The 23,787-nt window shown below is 38.0% G+C and overlaps 6 protein-coding genes across 6 annotated transcripts; 1 reads left to right on the top strand and 5 right to left on the bottom strand.

Moving 5' to 3' along the window:
• Positions 1-364: 364 nt before the first annotated feature.
• Positions 365-4,808, bottom strand: LOC101311295. The gene is made up of 6 exons (XM_004302026.1): positions 4,346-4,808; positions 3,095-3,147; positions 2,239-2,370; positions 1,181-1,330; positions 713-995; positions 365-621 (listed from the first exon to the last, which is right to left on the bottom strand). Exons 1-6 carry the CDS (start codon positions 4,806-4,808, stop codon positions 557-559), a joined length of 1,146 nt encoding a protein of 381 aa, XP_004302074.1. The 3' UTR covers positions 365-556.
• Positions 4,809-6,510: 1,702 nt separating this feature from the next.
• On the top strand, positions 6,511-7,348 carry LOC101290790. The gene is made up of 4 exons (XM_004304715.1): positions 6,511-6,580; positions 6,843-6,987; positions 7,093-7,207; positions 7,295-7,348. Exons 1-4 carry the CDS (start codon positions 6,511-6,513, stop codon positions 7,346-7,348), a joined length of 384 nt encoding a protein of 127 aa, XP_004304763.1.
• Positions 7,349-7,454: 106 nt separating this feature from the next.
• On the bottom strand, positions 7,455-9,633 carry LOC101310714 (c-Myc-binding protein-like). The gene is made up of 5 exons (XM_004302024.1): positions 9,561-9,633; positions 9,368-9,440; positions 9,170-9,218; positions 8,803-8,926; positions 7,455-7,940 (listed from the first exon to the last, which is right to left on the bottom strand). The coding sequence occupies exons 1-5, from the start codon at positions 9,576-9,578 to the stop codon at positions 7,839-7,841; spliced, it is 366 nt and encodes a 121-aa protein (XP_004302072.1). The 5' UTR covers positions 9,579-9,633; the 3' UTR covers positions 7,455-7,838.
• A 382-nt stretch (positions 9,634-10,015) lies between these two features.
• On the bottom strand, positions 10,016-14,342 carry LOC101310427 (putative GPI-anchor transamidase-like). Its single transcript, XM_004302023.1, has 10 exons — positions 14,085-14,342; positions 13,451-13,492; positions 13,219-13,363; positions 12,878-13,107; positions 12,620-12,677; positions 12,241-12,318; positions 12,010-12,098; positions 11,326-11,407; positions 10,561-10,749; positions 10,016-10,476 (listed from the first exon to the last, which is right to left on the bottom strand). Exons 1-10 carry the CDS (start codon positions 14,240-14,242, stop codon positions 10,336-10,338), a joined length of 1,212 nt encoding a protein of 403 aa, XP_004302071.1. The 5' UTR covers positions 14,243-14,342; the 3' UTR covers positions 10,016-10,335.
• A 1,680-nt stretch (positions 14,343-16,022) lies between these two features.
• Positions 16,023-18,312, bottom strand: LOC101315260 (PHD finger protein MALE MEIOCYTE DEATH 1-like). Its single transcript, XM_004304714.1, has 3 exons — positions 17,982-18,312; positions 17,138-17,381; positions 16,023-17,049 (listed from the first exon to the last, which is right to left on the bottom strand). Exons 1-3 carry the CDS (start codon positions 18,310-18,312, stop codon positions 16,023-16,025), a joined length of 1,602 nt encoding a protein of 533 aa, XP_004304762.1.
• A 2,577-nt stretch (positions 18,313-20,889) lies between these two features.
• On the bottom strand, positions 20,890-21,666 carry LOC101314972 (F-box protein At4g22390-like). The gene has a single exon (XM_004304713.1). It carries the CDS (start codon positions 21,664-21,666, stop codon positions 20,890-20,892), a length of 777 nt encoding a protein of 258 aa, XP_004304761.1.
• Between the last annotated feature and the right edge of the window lie 2,121 nt (positions 21,667-23,787).

Genomic DNA, 23,787 nt, shown 5'->3' with positions numbered 1-23,787 from the left:
TCGGGGCGAATCAAGAGCGCCATGAATGATTGTTAATTGTCGTCCATTAAGTTTTAAAGCATTTCATCTCGTGCTCTTTTAGTCTGCTCTGAATTGCTTTATTCATATCATTAGAGATTCAAAACATAAGTTTGAAGTAGAAAATAACAAGCAAAAGGACATCTCATTCCTCTGAACTCCCAACACTTTAAGATGGTGTGAACCTCTCATCTAAAATCAGGTTGTAATACAAAGTGCAAAAGCTTATGCAATACCATGATAATTTCGGAATGGACAAACTTCAACTACCAGATTCAATATAAGACACTATTTTTTTTTTTTTTTTGGTGAGAATATAAGACACATAATGAGACAGATTCAATATAAGACACATAATGAGCAATTTTGAAGGGAGGAAAATATCTCAATCACCAGAGTCACAGGCATGACTTTCATAATCCGTCATCTCTAATGTATGGTGCACGCTACGGGCAGCATAGGCTGACAAAAAGTGCTGATATGTATTATACATCTCTCTACCTAAGACAAAACAGCCTTCAAATCTAAAAAACAATCCCTAATCTGGAATTTGATCGTAGTCCCCATTTTCCGGAGATTGGTGGGCTGCATGACCACCTATTCCTGCAACAAAAGCTTGCTTCAGTTACAAGGTGTATATTCTTGATATATATGAATCATTGCTAAGGTACAGAAGGACCAATATGCTTTATACCTGCCAATTCATAAGCACCAGTGCTTCTGACATCTGGACCAGCCCTCCAATCGGCGGATCCATGCATGCCCTGAGTCATGAAATGACTTCCTCCAATAGCTTGCTGTTGCTCATCATTTGCCCTGACCATATTTCTTCCAGAAGAGTTCACTGCTGAGCGGAAACCTACATTCATCATAGATGTACCACCAACAGGTGATGGCAGCCTGGGGATAGACACCTCCATTTTTACACCAGTATTGACATCGTTTTTGTTATCAATCAGAAAAGTACCAATAATAACCTGTCCATGGAACAAACAACAAAATCAATCAGTACACCAACTTAAAAGAGTAGACATTGCATTTAAGAGGTTTCTAAATGTACCAGTGGCAACTAAGATAAGATTAGCACAGAAGTAACTACTCATTTTCATAGATGTGCACAAGAGAAGTAGAGAATATTGTAGAAACTTTTTCAACTATGTACCTGAACAGGGCCTGCAGCAGTCAATGGTCCACCAACTCCACCCCCAAAAATGTGGCCATTTGTATTAGATAGACACACACTCATCCCACCAGTCTTTCCCCCAGGAGTATGTACATATGATCCCGACAGTGAAATGATTTCAAAGTGACCCTAGTATCAATCAGATAAGACAAATATATCATTATACCTTGATAAACTGAACATAAAGTAGTGATGAGCAATGATTTAATCTGTAAATCTGTGAAGTTGTCTGGCAATATGAAGAATTCAACTGTTATAAATCCAATCTTTCGAACAGATTAATGAAACATATAATGTCTTTTGCATCTCATCCACAATTTCTGGATAGATAAAGGCCTACCGGCATAACTTCTCAATTAATATGCATAAGTTCTAGAAAAAAATAAAACAGAAAAATCCACACTATGATACTTGTAAATTCATTGCTATGTAGCATGTACCCCTTTTATCCTGCCTAACCACACACAAACAGAGGAGAGGCCTTAAGAAAACCTGATTAACTAGCGCGTTATCAGATTCTTCTAATTTGAAACTTTCCCATCAATCATATGCTTTGTGCATATAGAGTCAAGACACTGGTGCTTTCAAATCCAGTATCTTGCAGCGAAAAATATCTGAGTTACTGCTTTTGAATAATGTAAACGCTCTACTTTGCGCTCTTGACATGATTATTAACTCAATTTGACATCAACCAAAAATCATGTACCTTTCTGCCTACCCTCTAAGACAACAACTAACTGAGTAAATGAATAAATGACCAGCAAAGTCCAACATGTTGGGAGTAAAAAAGAAAGAAAGCAAAATCTCATATTTTGACAGTGTCTAATTTTGATTTTCCTCAGATGGTAAGGAAGCAAAATCTTCCTTTTTAATCCAGTATTATTATTGTTAAATAGTAGCACTATATACACAGACATACATTAACAAGTAGATAACAATATAAGACTTAAAGGTGCAAAATGTAACATAGTGCAGCTCAGTAGTTCTGACATGAATGATACAGAAGATAAAAACATCAAACTCAGAAAAGGTTTTACCTCATATGTAATATTTCCTCCTGAGGTAGCTGGCTGACGAATAGATGCATTTGAGATCGACCCAGAAGCGGACAGAATGCAAATGTCACGCTTACTCTGTCGCATAAAAGCCATGATTTTGTCGCCCACATCCTGTTCAAGAAATTCAAAAACTTTGTGAGTTGGTAGCAAATTAATGAAAGACAACCAAAAGACAATTATATATAAAGTCATCAACAAGGTAAGATAGGTTATATGTATATACAATTTGATAGTAGGTACCATGGTTGAGGTGAAAGTGATTTCACAAGTGAAAAAATGTGACACTCCTCTAACATATTCATGAGTTTCCGACTTTGGGAAGAAAAGGGAAGATTCTATGTAACAAGTGAAGCTTCAAGCAAAAACTGAAAGATATGATGTAGAAGAGAATGTAGAAAAGATGAACAAGAAGAAAGAGAGGAAAGGTAAACTCAAGATTGTATCCTAGAAAGATATATCAAAAACTCAAATGATGTAAATCAATTTAGAAAGGAGTCATTATATATAACTAACCAAGGTAACAAATGACAACTAAAGTGTTAATTTCTACTAAATAACAAGAATATTTAACAAAGTTAGGTAACACCTTATACCTACGAGACTAAAGTCAGTATGAACTATGAACACCATCAGACCCAATCTCCATCGAAGTATTAAACAGATGCCAAATTCAAAGTCAATGCATACAGAGATGGAATTATTGCAAACAAACAAAAAGTCATTCTGAATACTAGATGAGAAGACAAACATAAGACTTCTCACTTCAATCTTAAAGATCAACATCTTAGTCCATCGAACAAAGACTCTTATCTTCTAGTAAGAATAAAAGGTATACCTCTCCTGCAACCAAGTTTATAACATGAGGTGTAAAACCTTGCCCTGAATTGCCTGCATCAACCATGAATAGAAAAGGCCCATCATGAGTATTAATATATAGGAATACCTCACTTTGTCAAAAAGTAACGGTACTTGAACAATATTTAAAACCAAACAGCATACAAGTGGAAGAATAGAAGTTCAACAAATACCAAGGTTTATATTCAGCTTATCAATTATGCTCTCTAAATGTACATGACACTGCAAAAAACAAAGGCTATTCCTAAAACAGAGAGTGAATCTTTTTTCTGTGGACAATAAAACAGAGGATTGTTTGATCCACACTGAAATTAAGGTCTGTTGTCGAGTTACCATCACCCTTTTGCATGTTACTCAACAAGCATAGTATCATAAGTAGAAACAATGTGACATCCCAATCATCAGAGTTCTTGGAATAGCAGTAAAAGGGAAAGTTCTGATATAATAAACAATCAAACAAAAAAACGGAAAACCACAAAAACATGGGGCATCTAGCAGCTAAAGTTCAGTGTCCAGCCTACTTTATTTTTTCATAGAACTATTGAAAGAACTTGGACAAATCACGATTCTCTTCCCTTTCCAAAACAAATATGATATACAGACATCACCTCACAAGTATAAATAAGAGACATAATTTATGTATGCAGGCACTTGGAAAACTTAAAACCAAGAATGTTTTCAACCAAACATTCACTGATAGCCAAGTTAACTATCCTTCACATACATAAGCACGGAAGCTTGTAAAACAGATAACTGATAGGGAATATTCAACAAGTCACTGAGAACTTTCACTGAAATCAGTGCTCCCATTGTCCTACATGAAGAAACTTTCTGAGAAACAATCACCAATAAACTGTAAAGCCATCGGGTCTAACAGATATGCAGCCACTTAATAAGAGAATCCCCTGTGGGATATACCTAGATTTTCCATTGCCACAGTAAATTGCTTTTATTGATGTCATTTTAGGCTTTACAAGATCCTATCCAAGAAAACCATACCATACATATCCTCTGCCGATTTGTAATGTAGACGAACCCAAAAGAAAAATACAGTCAAAACCATCAATTTTTACTGTCTTACTCTAGATAGGATTCACTACTGCTACTACTGTCTTTTTATTAAACCAAATTTTCAATCTTTACAACACAATGCTAAAACCCAATTCAGAAAAAGCAGAAAGCTCAAAACTTTAAGAACAAACCCACACGATAAGCAAAAGGGTAATCTCACCAATAGCTGAGAGCTGCTGAGATTTCTTGGTGGGCCCGGAATACGACGGCGACGCTGAGCCTCCGCCGCCGTGTTGCTGCTGCTGCTGCTGCTGCTCCTTCTTCACCTTAGAGGAGGAGTGAGACGACGTCGTGGCGGCCTTCTTCGCCGCCAAGGCCTGCTCCGGCGTGCCGTACTTTCTCGGCCGGCCGCGCTTCCTCTTCGCCGGCTCGACAGGTGACGTCACGGCTGACGTGGGCGGGGGAGGGACCGCGGAGGAGTGAGTGAAGACCATGTTGGTGTTGGTGTTGTTGTTGTTGTCGGCCGAGGAGAGCTGTTGGTGTTGTTGGTGTTGTTGTTGTTGTTGTTGGTGGTGTTGGGTGTTTGGTCCGCCGCCGACGAGGCCATTGGTCGGCGAAGACAGGGCGGCGGCGGTGTTGGCGGGGTGGAAGTAGGAGCTGAGTTGGTGTTCGTTTGGTTCCATTGTTGTTGTCGTTGAGGTTTGTGTTTTAGAGAGAGAAAGCGCGACTCCTCCCGAATTTTGCACAAAAAAAAATTATTTTCTTTTTTCTTTTTCTTTTCTCGTTTCGATTTTTTGGGGGAATTTTGGTTTCTTTTATGGTGTGGGTGAGGTTTTTTTATTTGGGTGGCGAGGGTTTGAGCCGTTGGATTGTGATCTTGACTACCACCATTGTTTGTGGTATTTTTTTTGTTTGATTTGGTTTCCATTTATGTTTTTATTTACTTCTCCTAAAATGAAGAGAAATTCCAACTATTGCATAGTCGGTTATTATATGGAAATTCTTATTATTTTGTTGACGGTCGATTTATGACGGATAGATTAGAGCGTTACAGTGTTGCGTTCGATGCAATGTACGAAGAGCGGTCTAGAGGTCTGTTAAAGACAGACTGGATAGTTGTGTTCAAATGAGTTAATTCGATGGATGAGAATCGCGTATCTTCTTTTCTATCAAAAGTTTAACACTCAGAGCATTTCCAACAACTTCCCTAAAATTTCTCTATAATAGGGAATTAAAAGTCAATGCTTCAAACAATTTTTTTTCTCTAACTCCAACATATTCTCCATTTTAGAGATTTCATGATCATTCTCCAAATCCTTCTATAAAATTATAGAGTTTGCTGTAAATATGAGGAATTTGGATTTCTCTTTTCTCACATTCCCCATTTTGGAGAAGTTTGAGGCAATATGTTGGAGCAAAACACCTAAAATCTTCTCCAAAATAAAGAAAATCGAGAAAATGAGGAAGCTGTTAGAGATGCTTAATGAGAAATTAATAGAATGATTGACATGACTGTCATCTCACTCAATAAATAGACTAATACAACTCAGTCTTATTGAGTGGTTGTCTCGACAAAGATGAGCAGTAGCAATAAGCTAAGATTTTGCCTAAACAAAATTTCGTCAATCCAATATCCTAAAATCAGAGTAGCAAAATACGTCTTCCTTGCTCGTCCATTTGATCCAATAGCGTACACCTAAACCGTCACGTTTCAACTATACCAATGCCGACCATATCAAACCTTAAATCTTGAACACCAATGGCATGGGAATAGTCACCGTCATGCTCTTGATGACTAAGAACCCAAGGAGAGCTCAGTAATGAACTTATTGCCTTTACTCCAAGTCTAGAACAACACACATGTGGGGGGCTTTTGTCTAGGTTGGTCAATTTTCATCAATTTGATAGCTCACCAAGAAGCAACAACCCTAAATACACACACCTAAAGCCAACATTGACCTAATATGTGGGGTTAAAATCCCAAAATTATTTATAGTTTTGTGAATGATAATTGGATTGAAATTGCATAATTTTTTCTCAAAAGAAAAAAAAAAAGATAAAAAGTTTCTCTTTTTGGCCATTGGTGATAACTGATAAGGTTGTTCCATAAGTCCAATCAGTAAGAGGCAGACGGTTCGGTTAAAATGAGGTAACCGTCGATTTCCACGAGAAACAAAAAAGTGGGAAGTTACAGGAAGTTGTCATCTTTCTCCTTCCTGGTTTTAAACCCTTTTCCTTCTTGAAGTTTATGAACATTGATCACATAATGGCATGGCTTTCTTCAAAACTTTGTTCATTAGATCAAAGAAGTGTGTAATTTTTCAAACAGTGCAGATGTTTCTTATGTTACAGATTTGTTCATTTTGATTAACCAGCAACACAAGAATGACAGAAGCACCATCACCCCCTCACATATCCAATAACACCACTGGGATCACATTACAGGATCATCAAGGTCAGTTTTACCATCGAGTGTCTTTGTTTGGTTCAAATGTACGTGTTTTTTCAGTAGGGTGATGTGTTGTGCACTTGTGCTAGGCGTTAAACCTGAAATCAAAATCTAAGAATGAATGAGAAAAGTTGTAGAAGTTAGTAGTTCGAGTTATGTGGTGTGTTCCCTGTATGGAGAAGGAAAAGAAGTGAATGGTCGTGGATACCCAATAGGGAATTTCGCCATATCCCATTTTTTGACTGATACATCGTATGTGACTATGTAGTAACTGTTCCAGATGGAGATAAGCAAGAAATGGTGAAACTTGAAGTTGATGGAGGAGGAGAGTCGGCTTTGGTAGAGGATAGATGCTCTGATGGGGTGTATGATAAGCCTCTTTCATGTTTTGGTTGTGGCATTGGTTGGTTCTCGTGAGTTCTAATCCAAATGTGTTTCACTTTTCCCTTACATTTAAGGAACAAAGGGACAAAGATTTGATGTTGTGATGAGTTTGAGAAGTGCTTTTTTCCTAGCAGGTTTCTACTGGGATTTGCTTTTCCTCCACTATGGTACTATGCAACTGTGCTTTACTTTGGGAATTATGTTAAAGACCCTAGAGAGAGACCTGGCCTTGCAGCATCTGCAATTGCTGTAAGAATGATACCAGAATTACTACTTTAATCTAATTGCTACGGCAATGTTCTAAATCAAACTCTAACTTTCGTGTAATTTCTGCAGGCTTTAATTTCCTCAGTTGTATTGGTTGTCCTGCTAGCTTCACTATTCTGTTAGCAGCCGGTAGTCCGGTACCGAGTTTCTTCAAGAAATGCAGACAATGTCAACCGCAAATAGTTGAAGTTAGGAATGAAGTAACTGTAGTCAGGAATGTGATTGACATAGATGAACTCAATATTTATCTAATTGCAACTTGCAAGTTTGTAACATTTCGAGGGTGGTCTCTTGTGGCTTTCCTTGCACATGTTCTAGTCACTGGAGTTTTTGTTTTCCTTTTTTCTCCACAAGATGTGACAATGAACTCTGAAATTAGACATAAGCCCGAGAAAAACTGAAGTTATATCTTGAAAAGGCAATACAATATATTTCCAAACAGTTGAGTTCAAAGAAAGACCACTAGAGGATCTTAAATTAGCAGATGACTCGCTACAGATCAGTTCACAAAATCACCAACTCTTCTAACCGAATGCATACAACAACCGATATATTTACCAGAAATAAAGGTGTTACTTTGCTTAACAATTTACCAAATCCTCCGCCGAAATTTCTAGGAATTTTCCTTTTGAGCCTCCTCAGCAGTGGTCTCCTTGGTAGAACCTGATGCCTCATTATGTGTCGTATTCGATTGTGAGCTCTTAAGGCCCTCCAACTGCAATAAAGTGCATATTGTGAGCTCATAGATTTATAGCAAAAGGGAACTTTGGGGCATATACAGTTCAAATGAAGATTAATATTAGATGCAGGCTATATTAAGTCACAGGAGAACACCGAGGAGGTGAACTTTCAAGCTTTATATTCACACATGCTTGGTGTGTTAACCTAGCAGACTGACTCATTCTACATTTCTCAAATATCCTACCACAACAAGAATTGTTCTAAAAGAAAGTTATAGACAGCCCACATCTTCACAGTCATGCTTTCAGCACACATCAAAAAAGAGGAGTATCTAATGTTCAGATCAGTAACAGTCATAGACATATTACATAAGCAAATAAGGAGGTCTAATAGACATGCTTTCTGCATTCCTGATGGGGAAGGATACATGAACTGCAGCTCATGCCTTCCCTTTGTGGCCAATTGTAATAGACAACCCTTTGTGGCCAATTGTAATAGACAACCATACATCTTCTCAGATTTATATCTTCATGATACTTCATTACTCGGTATAGATTTGATCATTCAAATAACAGAAATTGTGAGTTATTGTGCCATTAAAAGTTAGAACTATGGGTAATACCTTAGGACAATCCTTTAACTTATATGTCTGAACTCTTGCCTTTCTCCTATTTAAGTGTGCAAAAGTGTAATATGCATACTAAACCCAATCATATTCAGTAATTCCATTTGATACATAGTTAACATAGCTTTCACAAATTTTCCCTCTTCATCAACATTTGATACATAGTTAACAGTTTTATCATCATACATAGCTATCGAACTTCACATTTCAATCCAAAACGCTCTTGGCCTCTGCCTATACCAAGCTCAAATTACAAGAAGGAGAAGAATACCTCTGCACTTGTCTCTTGGTAAGCTGCGAAAAGTTGATTATACTTCATCTGCAAATCCGAAAGTTCAGCCTGCAGCTTCTCGTAGTCAGAAATAGATGGACCTCCTAACTTTTGTTGAACAAACCTGCCATATCACAAACACAGGTTGAAGATTGAGCAATATTGTGGAATGAGATATTAGGAAGAGAGCCCAAAACTGCCCATAAAATGAAAAGCTAATATCTTTCTTTCAACAACTGAACAAACTAATACGAATGAATAACCAATAAACTTATATGGGCAATTAGTCATCTACATTGATATTCATTGAAACAGATTGGCATTATATTACATTAGATCAAAGGGCCAAAGAAACTAATCAACTCACTCGAGCGCAGAGGAAGGCTTGTCATTCTGCTCGTACAATGCAACCAAAACTGTCCCAGAAATGTTTAACAGGAAAAGACAGATTGAATGAGAATGCACATCGATTAATCACAAAAATTTAATCTTTTCACACAAAATAACAAAAAGGAAAGGACTTGATTAAGCTTCAAATCAATAGAGACAAAAGAGAGCAACAGACCTTTGGTGAGCGCATCAAGGACTCCACTGGATTCCAAGTACTTCCTGAACGCTTCTTTCTTTGCCTCTTTTTCCTGCCAATACATTCATCACCAGACGCCCATTTTCAATTACAAGATTTTCTAAACAGTGATTTAAGCTTGTTAATGAAAAACCCAAGAAACTACAATGCAAATGGTGAAGGAAATATATACCTCCTTGTAGTGCATCATGGTGATCTCCTTCTTCTTCTTCTTCTTCTTCCTCTTCTTTCTTGTTTTCTCTATGTTGCTGCTGAAGCTGCTTTGCTTTGGTTGGGGATGTTTATTTTGTTTTGTTAGTCTGGGCCTACCTTAGTTTGTTTATTGGTAATAGTGAGGAATAATGGCACTATAATACTATACCTGCTGGCTGCTGCTATATGTCCAGAGAGGATCAGTAGGTCAAACCATTGACCATTGTATGGAATTTTTGTTCATCACAGACAAGGGTTTTGTGAAAAATTATCATTTTTGGGATTCTTGTCTTCATTTTTGTGTTTGTACTTTGTACCCATAGTTGGACATGTATCACTCTCGACTCACCTCAAGCCTATTGTACACTAGGTCTATAAACTGTTTCCAAAAAAAATAAAAGGTCAATAAACTGTTTCCAAGTTCAAATTGCAAATCTGAGAATAGCAAGTAATTTTAGTACAAATCTAACAAGCTCCGGTGTTCAGTATATTCAGGCGTCTTGATCCATGGAGCTTCACAACTAAAATATTCATATCACAGTTCAATTAGAACACAATGTTACATTGATATTCGAAAGGGATTGGACTCGTGTACCTATCCTAATATAACCTCATTTTGCCATTATGCGGTCACCTAGCGCTGGATGGCTTGAATCCGAAAAATTAACAGACTAAAGATGAACAAAAACTACATCACCATTTAACTTATCAACAGATTCTATTTCTCAGTCTCTCTCACTTCTCAAAGCCAACTTTCACTGCGATAACCATGTGGGAAGTAGCAATAGTGGAAGCATGGCTAGCAAACCATACTGCACAAATGAATCCGCATCTTCAATTTTTCTGACTTTGTCATTGAAAGTGTTCCACAAATGTCTGAAAGCACTTTGTTCATCCTGCAGTGATCATTCCTTCCCATAATCAGTGTTGCAGAGAAACAAAGGTTCATGCATTAACACAAAGGGTTATAGAACTGTCACCTCTTTCTTCAAATCACTGAATTGATCCTGACCATTTGAATCTGCCAAAGTTCTTTCATCACCATCAGCGGATTGATCAGAGGGCGTATTGATTTCAGCTCTGCGGCAACTTTTCCTTGAAAGGGCTTTATAGGCTGAATCAGTGTGTATGGTTTCCATGACTGATCCAAAGAAGTTTGTCACAGGTACCTGAAAGCAAGTATCAAAGTCAATAAATAGTATCTCAACCTCCTAGGTTGCTACTCTACCAACGTGTTCCAAGTGGAAATGCACATTAGAAGTTAGCTCAGTAAAATTTATGAAGGAAATAGCTGTTGCTGAAGATTAAGCCTGAAATATAGCAGCAAGTATCAAAGTCAATAAATAGTATCTCAACCTCCTAGGTTGCTACTCTACCAACGTGTTCCATGTGGAAATGCACATTAGAAGTTAGCTCAGTAAAATTTATGAAGGAAATAGCTGTTGCTGAAGATTAAGCCTGAAATATAGCTCAGTCAATAGCCTTATGAAAAAATATTTTGACAAAGCAGTTTTGCAACTATGAAAAAGGCACCTCAAGAAGCAGTATGATACAACATCTAAATGATATTGTGTTAGGATAAAACATGCCAAACAGTTCAAGTTGCAACAAGATTCATGAGAAGCTAGGCACTCTTACAGGTGAAAAGTGGTCCAAGCCAAAACAGTATAATTAGCATAAAACGACAAAATATTTCCAACCACTCCTATAGCTCAGAATGAGAAGATAAGTTTATATATCAATACCTCTTCAAGGTGACGCTGGTATAGATCTGTTCGATAATATGCAGTTGACATCAAGAAGCTTGGGTGATACGAATTAAAAAGACTGAAAAACAATAACCAAAGGACTCAGTCGATATATACTATCTCTAAAATGATTTTAAGGTATAAATTTGTTCAACGGGATGAGCCACTATAGTGGAAGAAGAGTCAAATTCACATAGGCTTTTTTCCCTGACTATATGGTTTGATCTGAGTCACAATCATTTCAAGTAGGCATAGGCAAACATTGTTACAGAAAAGTACAGTCAAAGGAGAAATTTTAAAGCAAGTCTGGCTGAAGTTATTCTAACTGAGAAACATGCGGAGAAATTCTTAAATGCTGCAACTGTGATCTTGACACAAGAATGCCTTTATTTTGACTACATTACTGAGAAATACTTTTAAGTAGCTACAGATATAACAGAAAACCACCTTCAGATAGAATGTTATTGTTATTACTACTATTATTATTATTTTTCCCGGGTGGGGGGGGGGGGGGGGGGGGGGGCGGGCGGTGGTCTGTATCATGCGAAAGCAGATAGCAGTGCATATAGGTGCAAGAGAAGAATGTAATGAACTAAGATGTGGAAAGATGATAAACACATCCCTATCAGCAGAGTCAAACATGAAATCAGTCTATCAGTCTATCATATCAGTAGAATATACCTGCTCACGGATGCATTGGCATACATATTTAGCTTCTCAAAGAATGCAAGTGTGTAAAATGTAAAACGATCCACAACAGAGACACCAACCTGCATCAATCAAACAGTACAACAAGAATGAAATTATACACAGTACATTGTATATAATACCTTGATTTGAGTTAAATTAAAGAACATGGCATAGCATTCTCAGCCAAATGACTTCAAAGGTTATATGATAGCAATGCCATACATCCGAGTCCAAGTGATGCGAGTACGAATTTTCTCCTTTCAGGCTACTTCCAATAGCCAAAACACCCGGTGATTGAAGCTGCAAATCAGAAAGGGACCTTTAATTTAGTAACAAAGTCATTCTCAAACAGACCAGGTTAAGGCAAAATACTAAAATAGTCACGTGAAAAACATATTTAAAGTGCAATAATGACTTCGCCAATTGGTTACCAGTGACTAGATGATATTGAGAAGGGCATCTTGCAAATGCAAAAGAACAGAGATTGTACATAAACAAAAGTACCCCCAACAATTCTCACAAGATAATATAGCTCTCAGAATCTAACAGTAAAAACTTAAAAGTATCTAGATTTCATGCACTGGTAGAGCAAATCACAAACCTGAGAGAAGAGAGTGGCAGCTTGGCAAGTGTCCACCATTATCAGCAGCTCCTTGAACCTGTCATATTCTCGAAGTTAGATGAGTTCTATCTGGTGGTGATAATCAATATGACACTCATCAGAGCTACATTTTAAAAATATTACATTCAAAACATAAATGAAAATGTACCAAACTAGATTTCAAAAAGACAATATCATAAGAAATGCAAACTATTGTATGTATGTCTAGAAACAGTTGCAGAGGTAAATTTTTCTTACCTACGCTTTTCTTTCATTTGTTTCACAGCATCAGCTAAATCATGACTCTGGAGCTCTTCTGAGTCTTGAAATTTTAAAAACTCATCTCCTCCATGCCCAGTCATATACAAGAGAATGTGGCTTCCTTCATCACTTAAAAGACGCTTAGATCTTGGAACAGCAGTTTCATGGCGCCCAGTTAATACACGTAGAAAATTTTCAACAGTCACTTCATAACCTCGATAATCTACCTGGTAGAATCAGTTTAATTAATTTCATGATTGGAATTTAAAAAATGTAATTGGGAAACTGTTATGTTTTGAGTAACAGTAAACAACCTAACCAGGAACAAGAAATCTCACCTCAACATTATCTCCATACAAGTTCAGTTTGTGGTTTTCATTATTGAAAACTTGGGCAGGGTACTTATTTCTAGCATTACAGGCCATGTCATCTGCCAGCATAAGTATTATCCTCTCATCAGGTATTCCAAGTCGCTTAACCGTCCTTCAAATCAAAACAAAGCATACGTAACTATCTACATGAGAAAAGAAAAGAGGATCTTCCAGGAGGAGAATGGCTTGTGTTGTAGACCTGTACAGGGATAGAGTATTGGCCATGTGTCGATAATTAAACCTGACAGAAAAACAAGCCATTTGGAATAGAAAAGTCATATTGCCATTCAATAGAAGTATAGAGCTATCAAAGCTTGAAGTACATTACCATTCAAGATTTTTGCACTACCTCAGTATGATTCTTAAGTCTTAACCAATATCGGCATAGAATGAACCCTTAAGATGTAACTACTTGTCTTAGTACCCTTTTGTATTTGCTAGAGTAATGTTTAAGCTAAAGTACTGATGCAGAACAAAAGATGAAATCTCTGTGGGTTTCTTACATCCAACAACACCAACTTATGGGCAGCCGCAAAATAGCTGACTATCACACAAGTTTAAACCAATCCTAAGATGAAGTTAACTTAGAACTCTGGCACCACTTTGATTCCAAACTATAAAATGGTGAAGCATATCTTTCAACTTCTCTTATTCTGCATTGTTGATATTGCACAACTTAGAATTTGAATACAATTATGTCTAAGAACTCAAAACTAAGACCTTACAAGTTTCACAAGAACCCAAACAACCATAATCTAAAACATGGGTATCAATTCTTTACACAAAAAACTGTAAATACAGATTGATCAAACTAAAATGAAGCTTAGAATTACCAGAAGCGAGAGGTGCAGACAAGAACAGCCCAATTGTTAGTGTGCATAGTGGTCTCTGAAGAAGACGGAGACCCAAAAGCGTAGACATTGATCGAACCCAGAACCAAAAACGCAGCCATAACCAGAAACCCAGAACAGCATTTGAACAAATAGGACATCTTGAAGCGTAAAGTTTAGAACTTTGGTGCACAATTTGATAGAGAAGTGAGAAAAGCAAGAAGCTTTGGGTAGTAGATATGGAATTAGAAAAGGTGAAATGGCTGAACTGAAGGAGCCAACCTTTACATAGAAGCACCAAAATGACATCGTATAGTCTCTTATTCTTTTTCCTTTTTTCTTTTCTTAAGGTTTAATAAATGTCACTTTTATTGATCAAGTAAGGCATTTTGGGTTATTTCTCCCACTCAATTATGTGTTGTTACTAACCACCTTGTTAGAGCATCTCTAACAGCTTCTCCATTTTTTTGAACTTCTCAATTTTGGAGAATATAAAGTTGTTTTTAGGTCCAACAGCTTCCCCATCTCATTCCCCAAAATGGGGATGAAGAAGAAAAAGAAGCCTTCATTCCCCAAATTTGCAGCAAAGTCTTTCTTTCCAAAATTAAATTCTTCACGTGCTCCAACGAATTTAAGACAATAATAAAATATTCTATTGGGTAGTTTATTGTTACAATGCAATATATAATGTTTTTTTGTTATAATTAATGATGATATATTATATTTTATTGTTGTATTAAATGCCGAAATCTCTAAAATAGAGAAGCTGCTGGATTTTGATCATAATTTTTTGGAGATTTTAGGTTTTGCTTCCCCATTTTAAAGAAATTTTGGGGAAGCTGTTGGAGATGCTCTTACTAACTACCATCACAGCTGGTCGAGTTGGTAAGAGTCTAGGTGTGGAACCACCATATCTAAGTTCAAATCTCAACCGACGCTAATTGAAGTTAAATCATAATTTTTCCTTTGAGGATATAGTTGTTGATACTACTAAAAAAAAAAAAAAAAAAAAAGAAATATGAAACCAAGGTAACAAAATAATGATAAGCCATTGAACATGAACTAGTGTAACTCCTCTCCAAAGAGAGTATAGCTCTATAGCCATAGTCAGAAGTTCAGATTTAACTTGAAAAAATTGTCTGTAGGCAAAAGAACAGCAGTGAATGAGTGTGTTCAAGAGAATATATAAGCTTTTCAATCCAAAGAGAAAGAAGAGATAATAAGCTTTAACATCATACGTATCTACAATATGGAAGAAACAAAATTTTTAGGTTTATGTAAATTCAAGGATTAATTTCAGTTTACCCCCATCAACTTTAGGTCGATCATCATGTTAGTCCTTCTTCTTTCAATTTCATCAAAAACACCCCTCAACTTCAACTCCCAATTTTCATCAGCCGCGCATGTCCAAACCTCCAATCTCCATCCAATTCCTCTGTCAACTGATGATTTGATATCAAGAAGAAAGAAAAATGGAAAAATAGACAAATTGCATTCAATCCCACCAAAATCACTAAGGTTAGGGGGTTGTGATTGGAACAAAGATGTGTTTCGATATGGGGGAAAAATGGTCCGAAAGGTAACTTTCATAATTTGATTTTCTTCTTGATATCAAGTCATCACTTGACAGAGGAATTTGATGGAGATTAGAGGTTTGGACATGCGCAGCTGATGAAAATTGGGAGTTGAGGGGTGTTTTTGATGAAATTGAAAGAAGAAGGACTAACATGACGATCGATTTAAAGTTGATGGGGTAAACTGAAATTAGTCCTAAATTCAATGACTCATCATGTTTACACCAGCACATAACATATCAGTCAGTGTGCAGTTTGCAGTAGTACTCAATGCAGACCAAACAGCAAGGAGAACAGTCCTAATCTAAAAGCAGTCTCAAATTTAGGCTGCCAGATTTCATTAGCATCCTCCATTCCACAGCAGCGTTTATGTTGCGATACCTGGTGGACACTCATAGCTTCCTGATTCAGCATGATTACCACTATCAGTCATACTTGGGAAAGGAATGTCAAGGAACTGCTCTTGCTCATCCTTATCCCCGAATCGATATTCCTTTACAAAGTGTCTAGTGTTCAGCACCACTTGAGTAGCCAATTCTACCAACTTGGATTCAGGATATGCCAACAGTACATTCTTGTACAAGTAAAGCACATCACTGTAAACATCAGGAACTAGAGCTTGTGATGGAAGTGATTGGGGAGGTAACTCTTTCTCACTGTAAACACCAGGAAGATCATGAACGGTATATTTCCATATTTTAATCTTAGTTCTAGGCAGTGTGTGCAGTGTGCGGCAGACAATGTGATTCCCAATTATCACATTGTCCAGCTTGCTTATCACGTTATCCAACAAACCTATATCTCTAACAGGCAACCCTCTTCTTTGACTATGCAACAGAGTTGCATCTCTTAAATCTTGCCTGGCCATCTCACCATTCACAAAGCCTTTCTTTTCATTTTCTCTCAATACATGCACAATCACATCCGCAGCTATCTTTAGTCTTCTTGCAGGATGGCGGCCGGATCTGTGACGAATAACATCAGCAAATAGCTTGGGCTTGATCCGGTGTGCAGTGCAAGATGAAAGAGAAGCAGTGCGCAATAGCGGCATTTTGACTTTTTTAGGTGCAGGAATGCCAGCCTTGACAGTGAGCATAAATTTGAGAAGGTCTTTGATTGTAACCAAGCTTGATTCACTCCAATGTTTGTAGCAATGAATTATTCTCTTCAGCTCTTCACACTGTTCCATGTCACTAAAATCTTGGATGATCTTTTCAAGCTCTATTGAGCTGAGAATATCAAGTGCTCTTTCATATGTTTCTTCTGCCACCCCAAAGCTCCCATAGCAAAATCTGTACCCCCATCTACCAAACCAAGCATGTCCATAAGCAATTCCATGGAGCAGTCGAAGTTCCATGGACCGCTTCTTTGAGAAATCTTCAACTGTAATTTTCCTGCAACAGAGAAGATACAGTACAACTAGTACATCGATTTTCCATAATGTAATCCTAAGAGCAGCAAGAAATAAGTAGTTTCAGTTACCTGGTTCGAAGATTTGTGCAAATCCGATCCCAAAGATCCATGATCTCTCTGCCGCAAAAATGCTCAGAACCCCCTTTGAGTCCATTGATGCATAGCAAATGCCCAATCCCATCACAATGTATCATTCCATGTAACAGATGTGTTGTGTCTTCCAAGATACTATCATTCAGAGGCTTAGTCCAACAATTATCCTTGGGAATTATGATGTGGTACTTTCTCTTTGACACAAAATGGTTACTCCAATCTAAACAAAAACAACATAAAATTGTCACGCCACAGCCACAGAAAAAGCAAAGAAACAAAACCAAAGATTGCAGAACAGAAGCTGGTATGACAGAGGCATAGCACAAAGAATCAAACAGCAAGTTGCCAGATAAGTTGGCATAACCAGTTGCTTTTCCTATGAGAACAAGGTAAAGACTAGTACTTTAAAACCTCAAATTTCCAGACTTATTCGCTACGAATAATGTACTCAAAAGTTGTCATCTTTAGTTGAACACTGCTAGAGTAGTGAAGGAAATCAAGAAATTAAGAACATTCCTAAGGTCTTGCATTATAAACTTCCCCAAATCCCCAATTTCTAGACAGAAAAGTATGTAACTTCAGAACCAAAACTACTATGTCTAGCAAGCAACCTAGTATCTAAGTACTGCAATTCGACTACATCAACTTCGATCGAACCACATTTCCACAGCAACAAGAAAAAGATAGACAAATTGCACCAAACATATAGCCGAAATTCTCGAAACCAAAACCAGAATCATAAAGCACTAAGCCCTACACCAGCTAAAAAAAAGTTACCGAAACACAAGAATGTAGAGAAAATAAGGTAGGAGTGTCGAACCAGTTGACAAGCAGTGATCACAGAACTCGGTCTTGGAGTTGTCCACGGTCTCTTCAATAGTAAAAAGAGGAACCAAACACTCACGGCTACGAAGAAGAGTGAACCAAACACTCATGCCTTGAACTCTAAAGTCAGTGAGCTCCGCACATTGTTGAAGAAACACGACAACGTTGTCTTGGAATGGGCCGGTCGGACTAATCGGGCGACCCGGTTGGCAAAAGGTGGTGAGCTCGTAGCTGTGGTTGCTGCAAGGTCGGAGCCTCTTCCGGGTGGTTCGTTTCTTGGTTGGGATGGGACTTGGGTTTGGGGTCTGGTCCGTTTGGGTCGACATGGACGCAGCTTGGGGAGGTTGCTGCTGCTGCAAGAAACTAATGCTGCGCGCTCGAAATGCTGGAAGCCTCTGGAAGGGAAGCAACTGTATAGATGCTATTTTAGAATTTTTACCAGCGGGTAATTTGGAACTTACCATACTTTAACTTTTTTGGTTTTGTACGTAATTCATGTCCCATGTATATTCCTGATCTCTTTTAGCTAGAAGGTTGAAATCAATGTATTAAAAAGCTCGCCTTAGGGTCAAAAAAACGTGAGGCGCAGAGTTAAAAGAGTCGTCTTTGCAGCTAAGAAAACGCTGTTTAAGACGCAAAACGTTTATAAGGCGCTGCTTAAGGCGTCTTATGCGCATGCCTAAAATTTTTTTATTTTATTTTTTTCATCAGCAGCTTTCTTGTGGTCTGTTGGTTCGAGCGTCCAAGGAGGACATTCTAGTTGATGTTGGCGTTTGAAACTAATTGGATAAGTATCACATATATCCTTTCTTATCTTTTCCTATTAATTCGACAAGTAAACCATTTGAGTTTTAGTTTAGTTCAAATTATGAATGGAATATGCATAAAGGATAGTAATTTTGTGGAGTTTCATGTATAAATGCTATTTGGTTAGTTTTTGTTTAGTACATTTGATTTATAGATTAGGGGATGATGTTTACTGATTTATAGATTAAAGAAAGGTTTTCAAGGGTTATATGAGATTGTTTACCGAACAAGTAAGGTATTAACCAATTGATTATGTGAAGCTGATCCAATTAGAAGCTTAGTTTGAAAGGTTAGAATCAAAACTTGAACCTTATTTTAGACTATATTAGATCAAATCAAGCTATGAACTTGTCTATAATATCTGTATGTTTTGCTGAGTACTTTTAGGATAAAAAGAAATCTATGTATCCTAGTCTACAGTCTATGAAAATCTACTAATCATTGTATGCAAATCACCTGTGTTATCCATGTTAGCCTTCTCCTTAATACAGCCTTATGTTCTCCAAGTATATGGGACTTGTTGTTAGAACTTGTATGTTTAGGAAGAGACTATATATATATATATATATCCGTCTCAGATACGGACATCCGCACCGTTTTATGGTGCGGATTTCTCTCCGTTCGCCATCGTACGACGCCGACGAGGGTGCGCCTCCATCCCAGAGGACTCCAGCAGCTTCCCCGACCACTTTCCATCCCCGGCGAGTCCGCTGAATTCTAGTTTTCCGGTCAGATTGACTTTGTTTCAAGTTTTGGGTGATTTGGCCGGAAAACTGAAACTTGGCGGACTCGCCGGGGATGGAAAGTGGTCGGGGAAGCTGCTGGAGTCCGCTGGGGTGGAGGCGTGCCCTCGCCGGCGCCGTACAGTGGCGAACAGAGGGAAATCCGCACCGTAAAGCTGTGCGGACGTCCGCACCGAAGGTTTCAGTGCGGATTTCCATTTTTGCACCACTTTCCGATCAAATTTCCTCATCTCCACCGTCTAGTATCTAGATAATATTGTGTAGATCATCTCTGCAAAATTTCAGCCAATTTGGTGATCGTTAAGGCCCTCAAACTCGAGTTTTTCTGGTATAAACACAACCGGATAGAATTCAGTCCGTCCATTTGTTTTTCGAGTTTGAGGGCCTTAACGATTATCAAATTAGTTGAAATTTTACAGAGATGATCTACACAATATTATCTAGATACTAAACGGTGAAGATGAGAAAATTCGATCGAAAAGTGGTGTAAAAATGGAAATCCGCACCAAAACTTTGGTGCGGACGCTCGCACCTGAGAATTCATGTATATATATATATATACAGTCCTTCTCGGCTGTGGACATCCGCACCAAAAAAACTTTGGTGCGGATTCCCATTTTTGCACAACTTTCCGATCGAATTTCCTCAAACTTCCTTCTAGACATATCTAGATCATCTTGTGTAGATCATCTCTGCAAAATTCAGCCAATTTGGTGATCGTTAAGGCCCTCAAAATCGAAAAACAAATGGAGATGATGAACTGGACAAAATTCAGTCCGTCAGATTTGTTTTTCGATTTTGAGGGCCTTAACGATCACCAAATTGGCTGAAATTTTGCAGAAATGATCTACACAAGATGATCTAGATATGTCTAGAAGGAAGTTTGAGGAAATTCGATCGGGAAGTGGTGCAAAAATGAAAATCCGCACCAAAACTTAGGTGCGGACGTCCGCACCTGAGAATTCCTGTATATATATAGAGCACAGCCATGGCTGTTATGGTTGTTTCATCCATAAAAAAACTGTCATGTTCTTCAACTGCTTGATAACTACTTGATAACTGCAATTTCTTTTGCATTCAAAAACTCTTACAAACTTATCGAATAACAATATATATAATATAAACTTTATATCTTAAACTCATATTAAATAATGTCAAGTTCTAAAGCAATATAATTGCTTACATAGTTGTGCAGAAAACAAACCCAAAACATGTGCAGCTCTTAGTTTTGGTGGTAGTTAGAGTAGAAAGTGCATGTAGAGTACCATATGTCTTATATGTTGTAAGGCTCACGTCTTATGCCTCAAGGCTTACGCTTTAACGAGGTTCTCCCAAAAAAGCCTCGGCTACGCCTTACCCTTTTAAAATATTGGTTGAAATTGCAGAAGGGTGGTCAAGCAAGATAAGACTTTCTACAAAAGGCTCCACAAGTTTGTATTCAAGGAACCTGCTCCCCTGGGCTTCAAAATCACCAATGTCATCGCTATGAGGATTCAGCAATTTTTGCACATGACGGCTTGTTTTCCGAGCTCTAGGATGATTGACATATCTGATTAAGGCTTCACCATTGTTTCTAAACCCAAGCCGTCTGATGCTGTGAATGTACTCTGGCAATTTAACCGTTAACAGTTTAGTCCAAGACTCGACCACGCCATACTCTTTCATAACCCACATGTCAAGTTGTTTCTGTTTCGCATCATCTAAAACGAAATCCCACTGCAAAACTGCTAAGGAGTTCCTATATCTTGATATAATGCGATGGCTTTTAATCATCATGACTTGAGGCATCGTTATCTCACCAAATACTTCATCGGACATATCAAAGGACACAATGGTCGGATTTGCTTCATGCATCCAAATGCCATGCACCCTGCCATGCACCCAATGAACAGCACCACTAACAAAGATAGAACGCGAACTAGGACGAAAGTCGTCTACGGGAGGAAGAACACTAAGAGCCTTCCAGGAGGGTTGCGCTAGAGACCAAATCTCGTATGAGGTTTTCCGTCCGGTCCAAGCCAAATATCTCACAATCCTCACAACTTTATAATCATGGGTACGCGAGTCATAACCAAAGCCATGTGAAATCTTACTAATCTCATGACGGCTGGTGTTGATCCTGGGCGGCATCACAAGCTTTCTAATGCAAGGGTTCCAAACCAAGGCGGTATAGTTGGAAGAAGCGACGAGACACACTAGGCCGTTGCAAGTTTCCATCACATCAAATTTTCTGATACTTGCTATTTTCTCCTCGGGGGATGTTGCATGCAATCTGTCATAAGCTACAAACGGATGAGTTATACGCTGGTAATAACTTTTATACACTTTGAATGGAGGTTTATCACAAAGCAAATAGAAAAGATGACGAGTATCCCCTTTCCCTTGTACTTTGACTGCTGCTCTTGCCTGTATCAGAAGGAGGTGATGATGTTGGTTGCGTTTTTGGTGGGCTTCAATGAAAGCAGAGGTTTTGATAAGCGAGTTCCATAACTTACACACTGCTGTTTGTATAACCAAAGTTTTGACGCCGGGCAACCTCAGAAAGATTTCTTCCAGGATTTCATTAGGAAGCTGGGGAAGGACACCGCCTAAGTTTATTCTTTTCGATTCCATCACGCCCTAATTAACTACCGAACTAGTGTTATGAAGTATTTGAGTGTTATATATATACACCAGTATTTGTGTATGTATTGCGCAGCATGATTTTCGATCCTGTCCCGATTGGGATACCTAGGAGGGTTAGAATAGAGTACGTTGTTTTCCTGATCCTAGAAGGACTTGAATAAGAAAGGGCCCTGTAAACCATTTTTTTTTTTTAGAAGATACTGTAAACCAATATTTTGAACCAGATACTGTAGATGTAAATCAGGACAAAGCATATATAGACTCTTATTTAATACTTTTTTTTTTTTAGGAAGACTCTTATCTAATACCAAAAATACTGAAAATCAGTAAACTGTACTTTTAGCAAACAAGTTGGTATTGTGAAGGAGAGATAAGACCCAACGTGCTCTATGAGAGTAGGCATGAACTGATGAACTTATGTATCAGCACAAATATGCTCTCAGTAGCACAGACCAGAGGAATATTTTGGATCTAAATGTAGTTAGAAAACATTGAGATTATTTTGGTACTGGGGGGGGGGGGGGGGGGGAACGTTTCATTGGAACCATGCCTGACGCCAATGTGATCATCAAAAAGCTGAGACAAGCTCAAGGATTGTTCTTTGGGAATAGTGTGTACTGTATACGATTTGATGAAGAATTTTCTGAAAAGAAATTCAAGTCTTCAATACCCTGAAAGGATCGTCCTTTTCACGTATTCAAATCACTGGTAGAAGAGGTGTTAGCTTTTCAAAGTTTCATTTTCATAGCACAAAAGAGCAATGCCTTTGTTGCAGCACACAGAAACCATTGCTTGGCCAAATGGGAGAGGCAAGAACTGCCAGGATGTTCTACTACTTGCTCCGACAAATTTCGTAGATTTACAGCAATCCAAGATATATACGTAACGAGCTCATGCTTTTATTTTATTGTGTTAAGTTGAACTTTTTTTTGGAAGAATGTGATAGGTCTTTGTATTGCAGCATGCTTTTATTTTCTGTTATACCCAGTGTTGTATTTGCTTGAGCATGCTTTTATTTTCTCATTTGGACTAACAGCTGAGACAGCAATACTGAACAACTAAAAACCCTCACAATTCAATATTGCAGCGTAGTTTCACATCAACTTGATTATAGGAGGGGCAAGTTGGAGTTGAGGAGTGAATAAAAGGAACATATACCATGCATTGTACAGTGAAAGCAGACAGTCCAACAAAAACAATAAGCAGAGAACGAGTCAAAGAAATATGTGTTATTACCATTCATTTCCTTGAGCGCTCCAGCCAGGCCTGAAGGGTTAGTAAATCTAACAAACCCAGATCCCGTAGTTTTGCCAGTCTGCTTGTCTCTGACAACCTAGATACAGAAATAACACAGGCACATGAGTTCTTAGTTTCAAACCATACAAGAAAAACTCAAGTCCATGATAGAAAAAATACACACAACGAAATAAAACAGTCCTTAAAGTATAACTACAAATTCACGCAAACTTTCATTATGTAACTTGACCATATAACCATAGAAACCTCGATTATCCCTCACCAGGCCTTAAAATTATAAGTTGACCATATAACTTGACAATTGCTTTTATTGATGTCCTTTTTAGGATGTACAGTTCACACCCAACCTTCCATCCCACTCGCAGACAC

Source organism: Fragaria vesca, linkage group LG6 (genome assembly GCF_000184155.1).
Source record: "Fragaria vesca subsp. vesca linkage group LG6, FraVesHawaii_1.0, whole genome shotgun sequence".
NCBI classification, from domain to species: domain Eukaryota; kingdom Viridiplantae; phylum Streptophyta; class Magnoliopsida; order Rosales; family Rosaceae; genus Fragaria; species Fragaria vesca.
The sequence above is the reverse complement of the archived record's forward strand: the minus strand, read 5'-3'. Positions and strand labels throughout refer to the sequence as shown.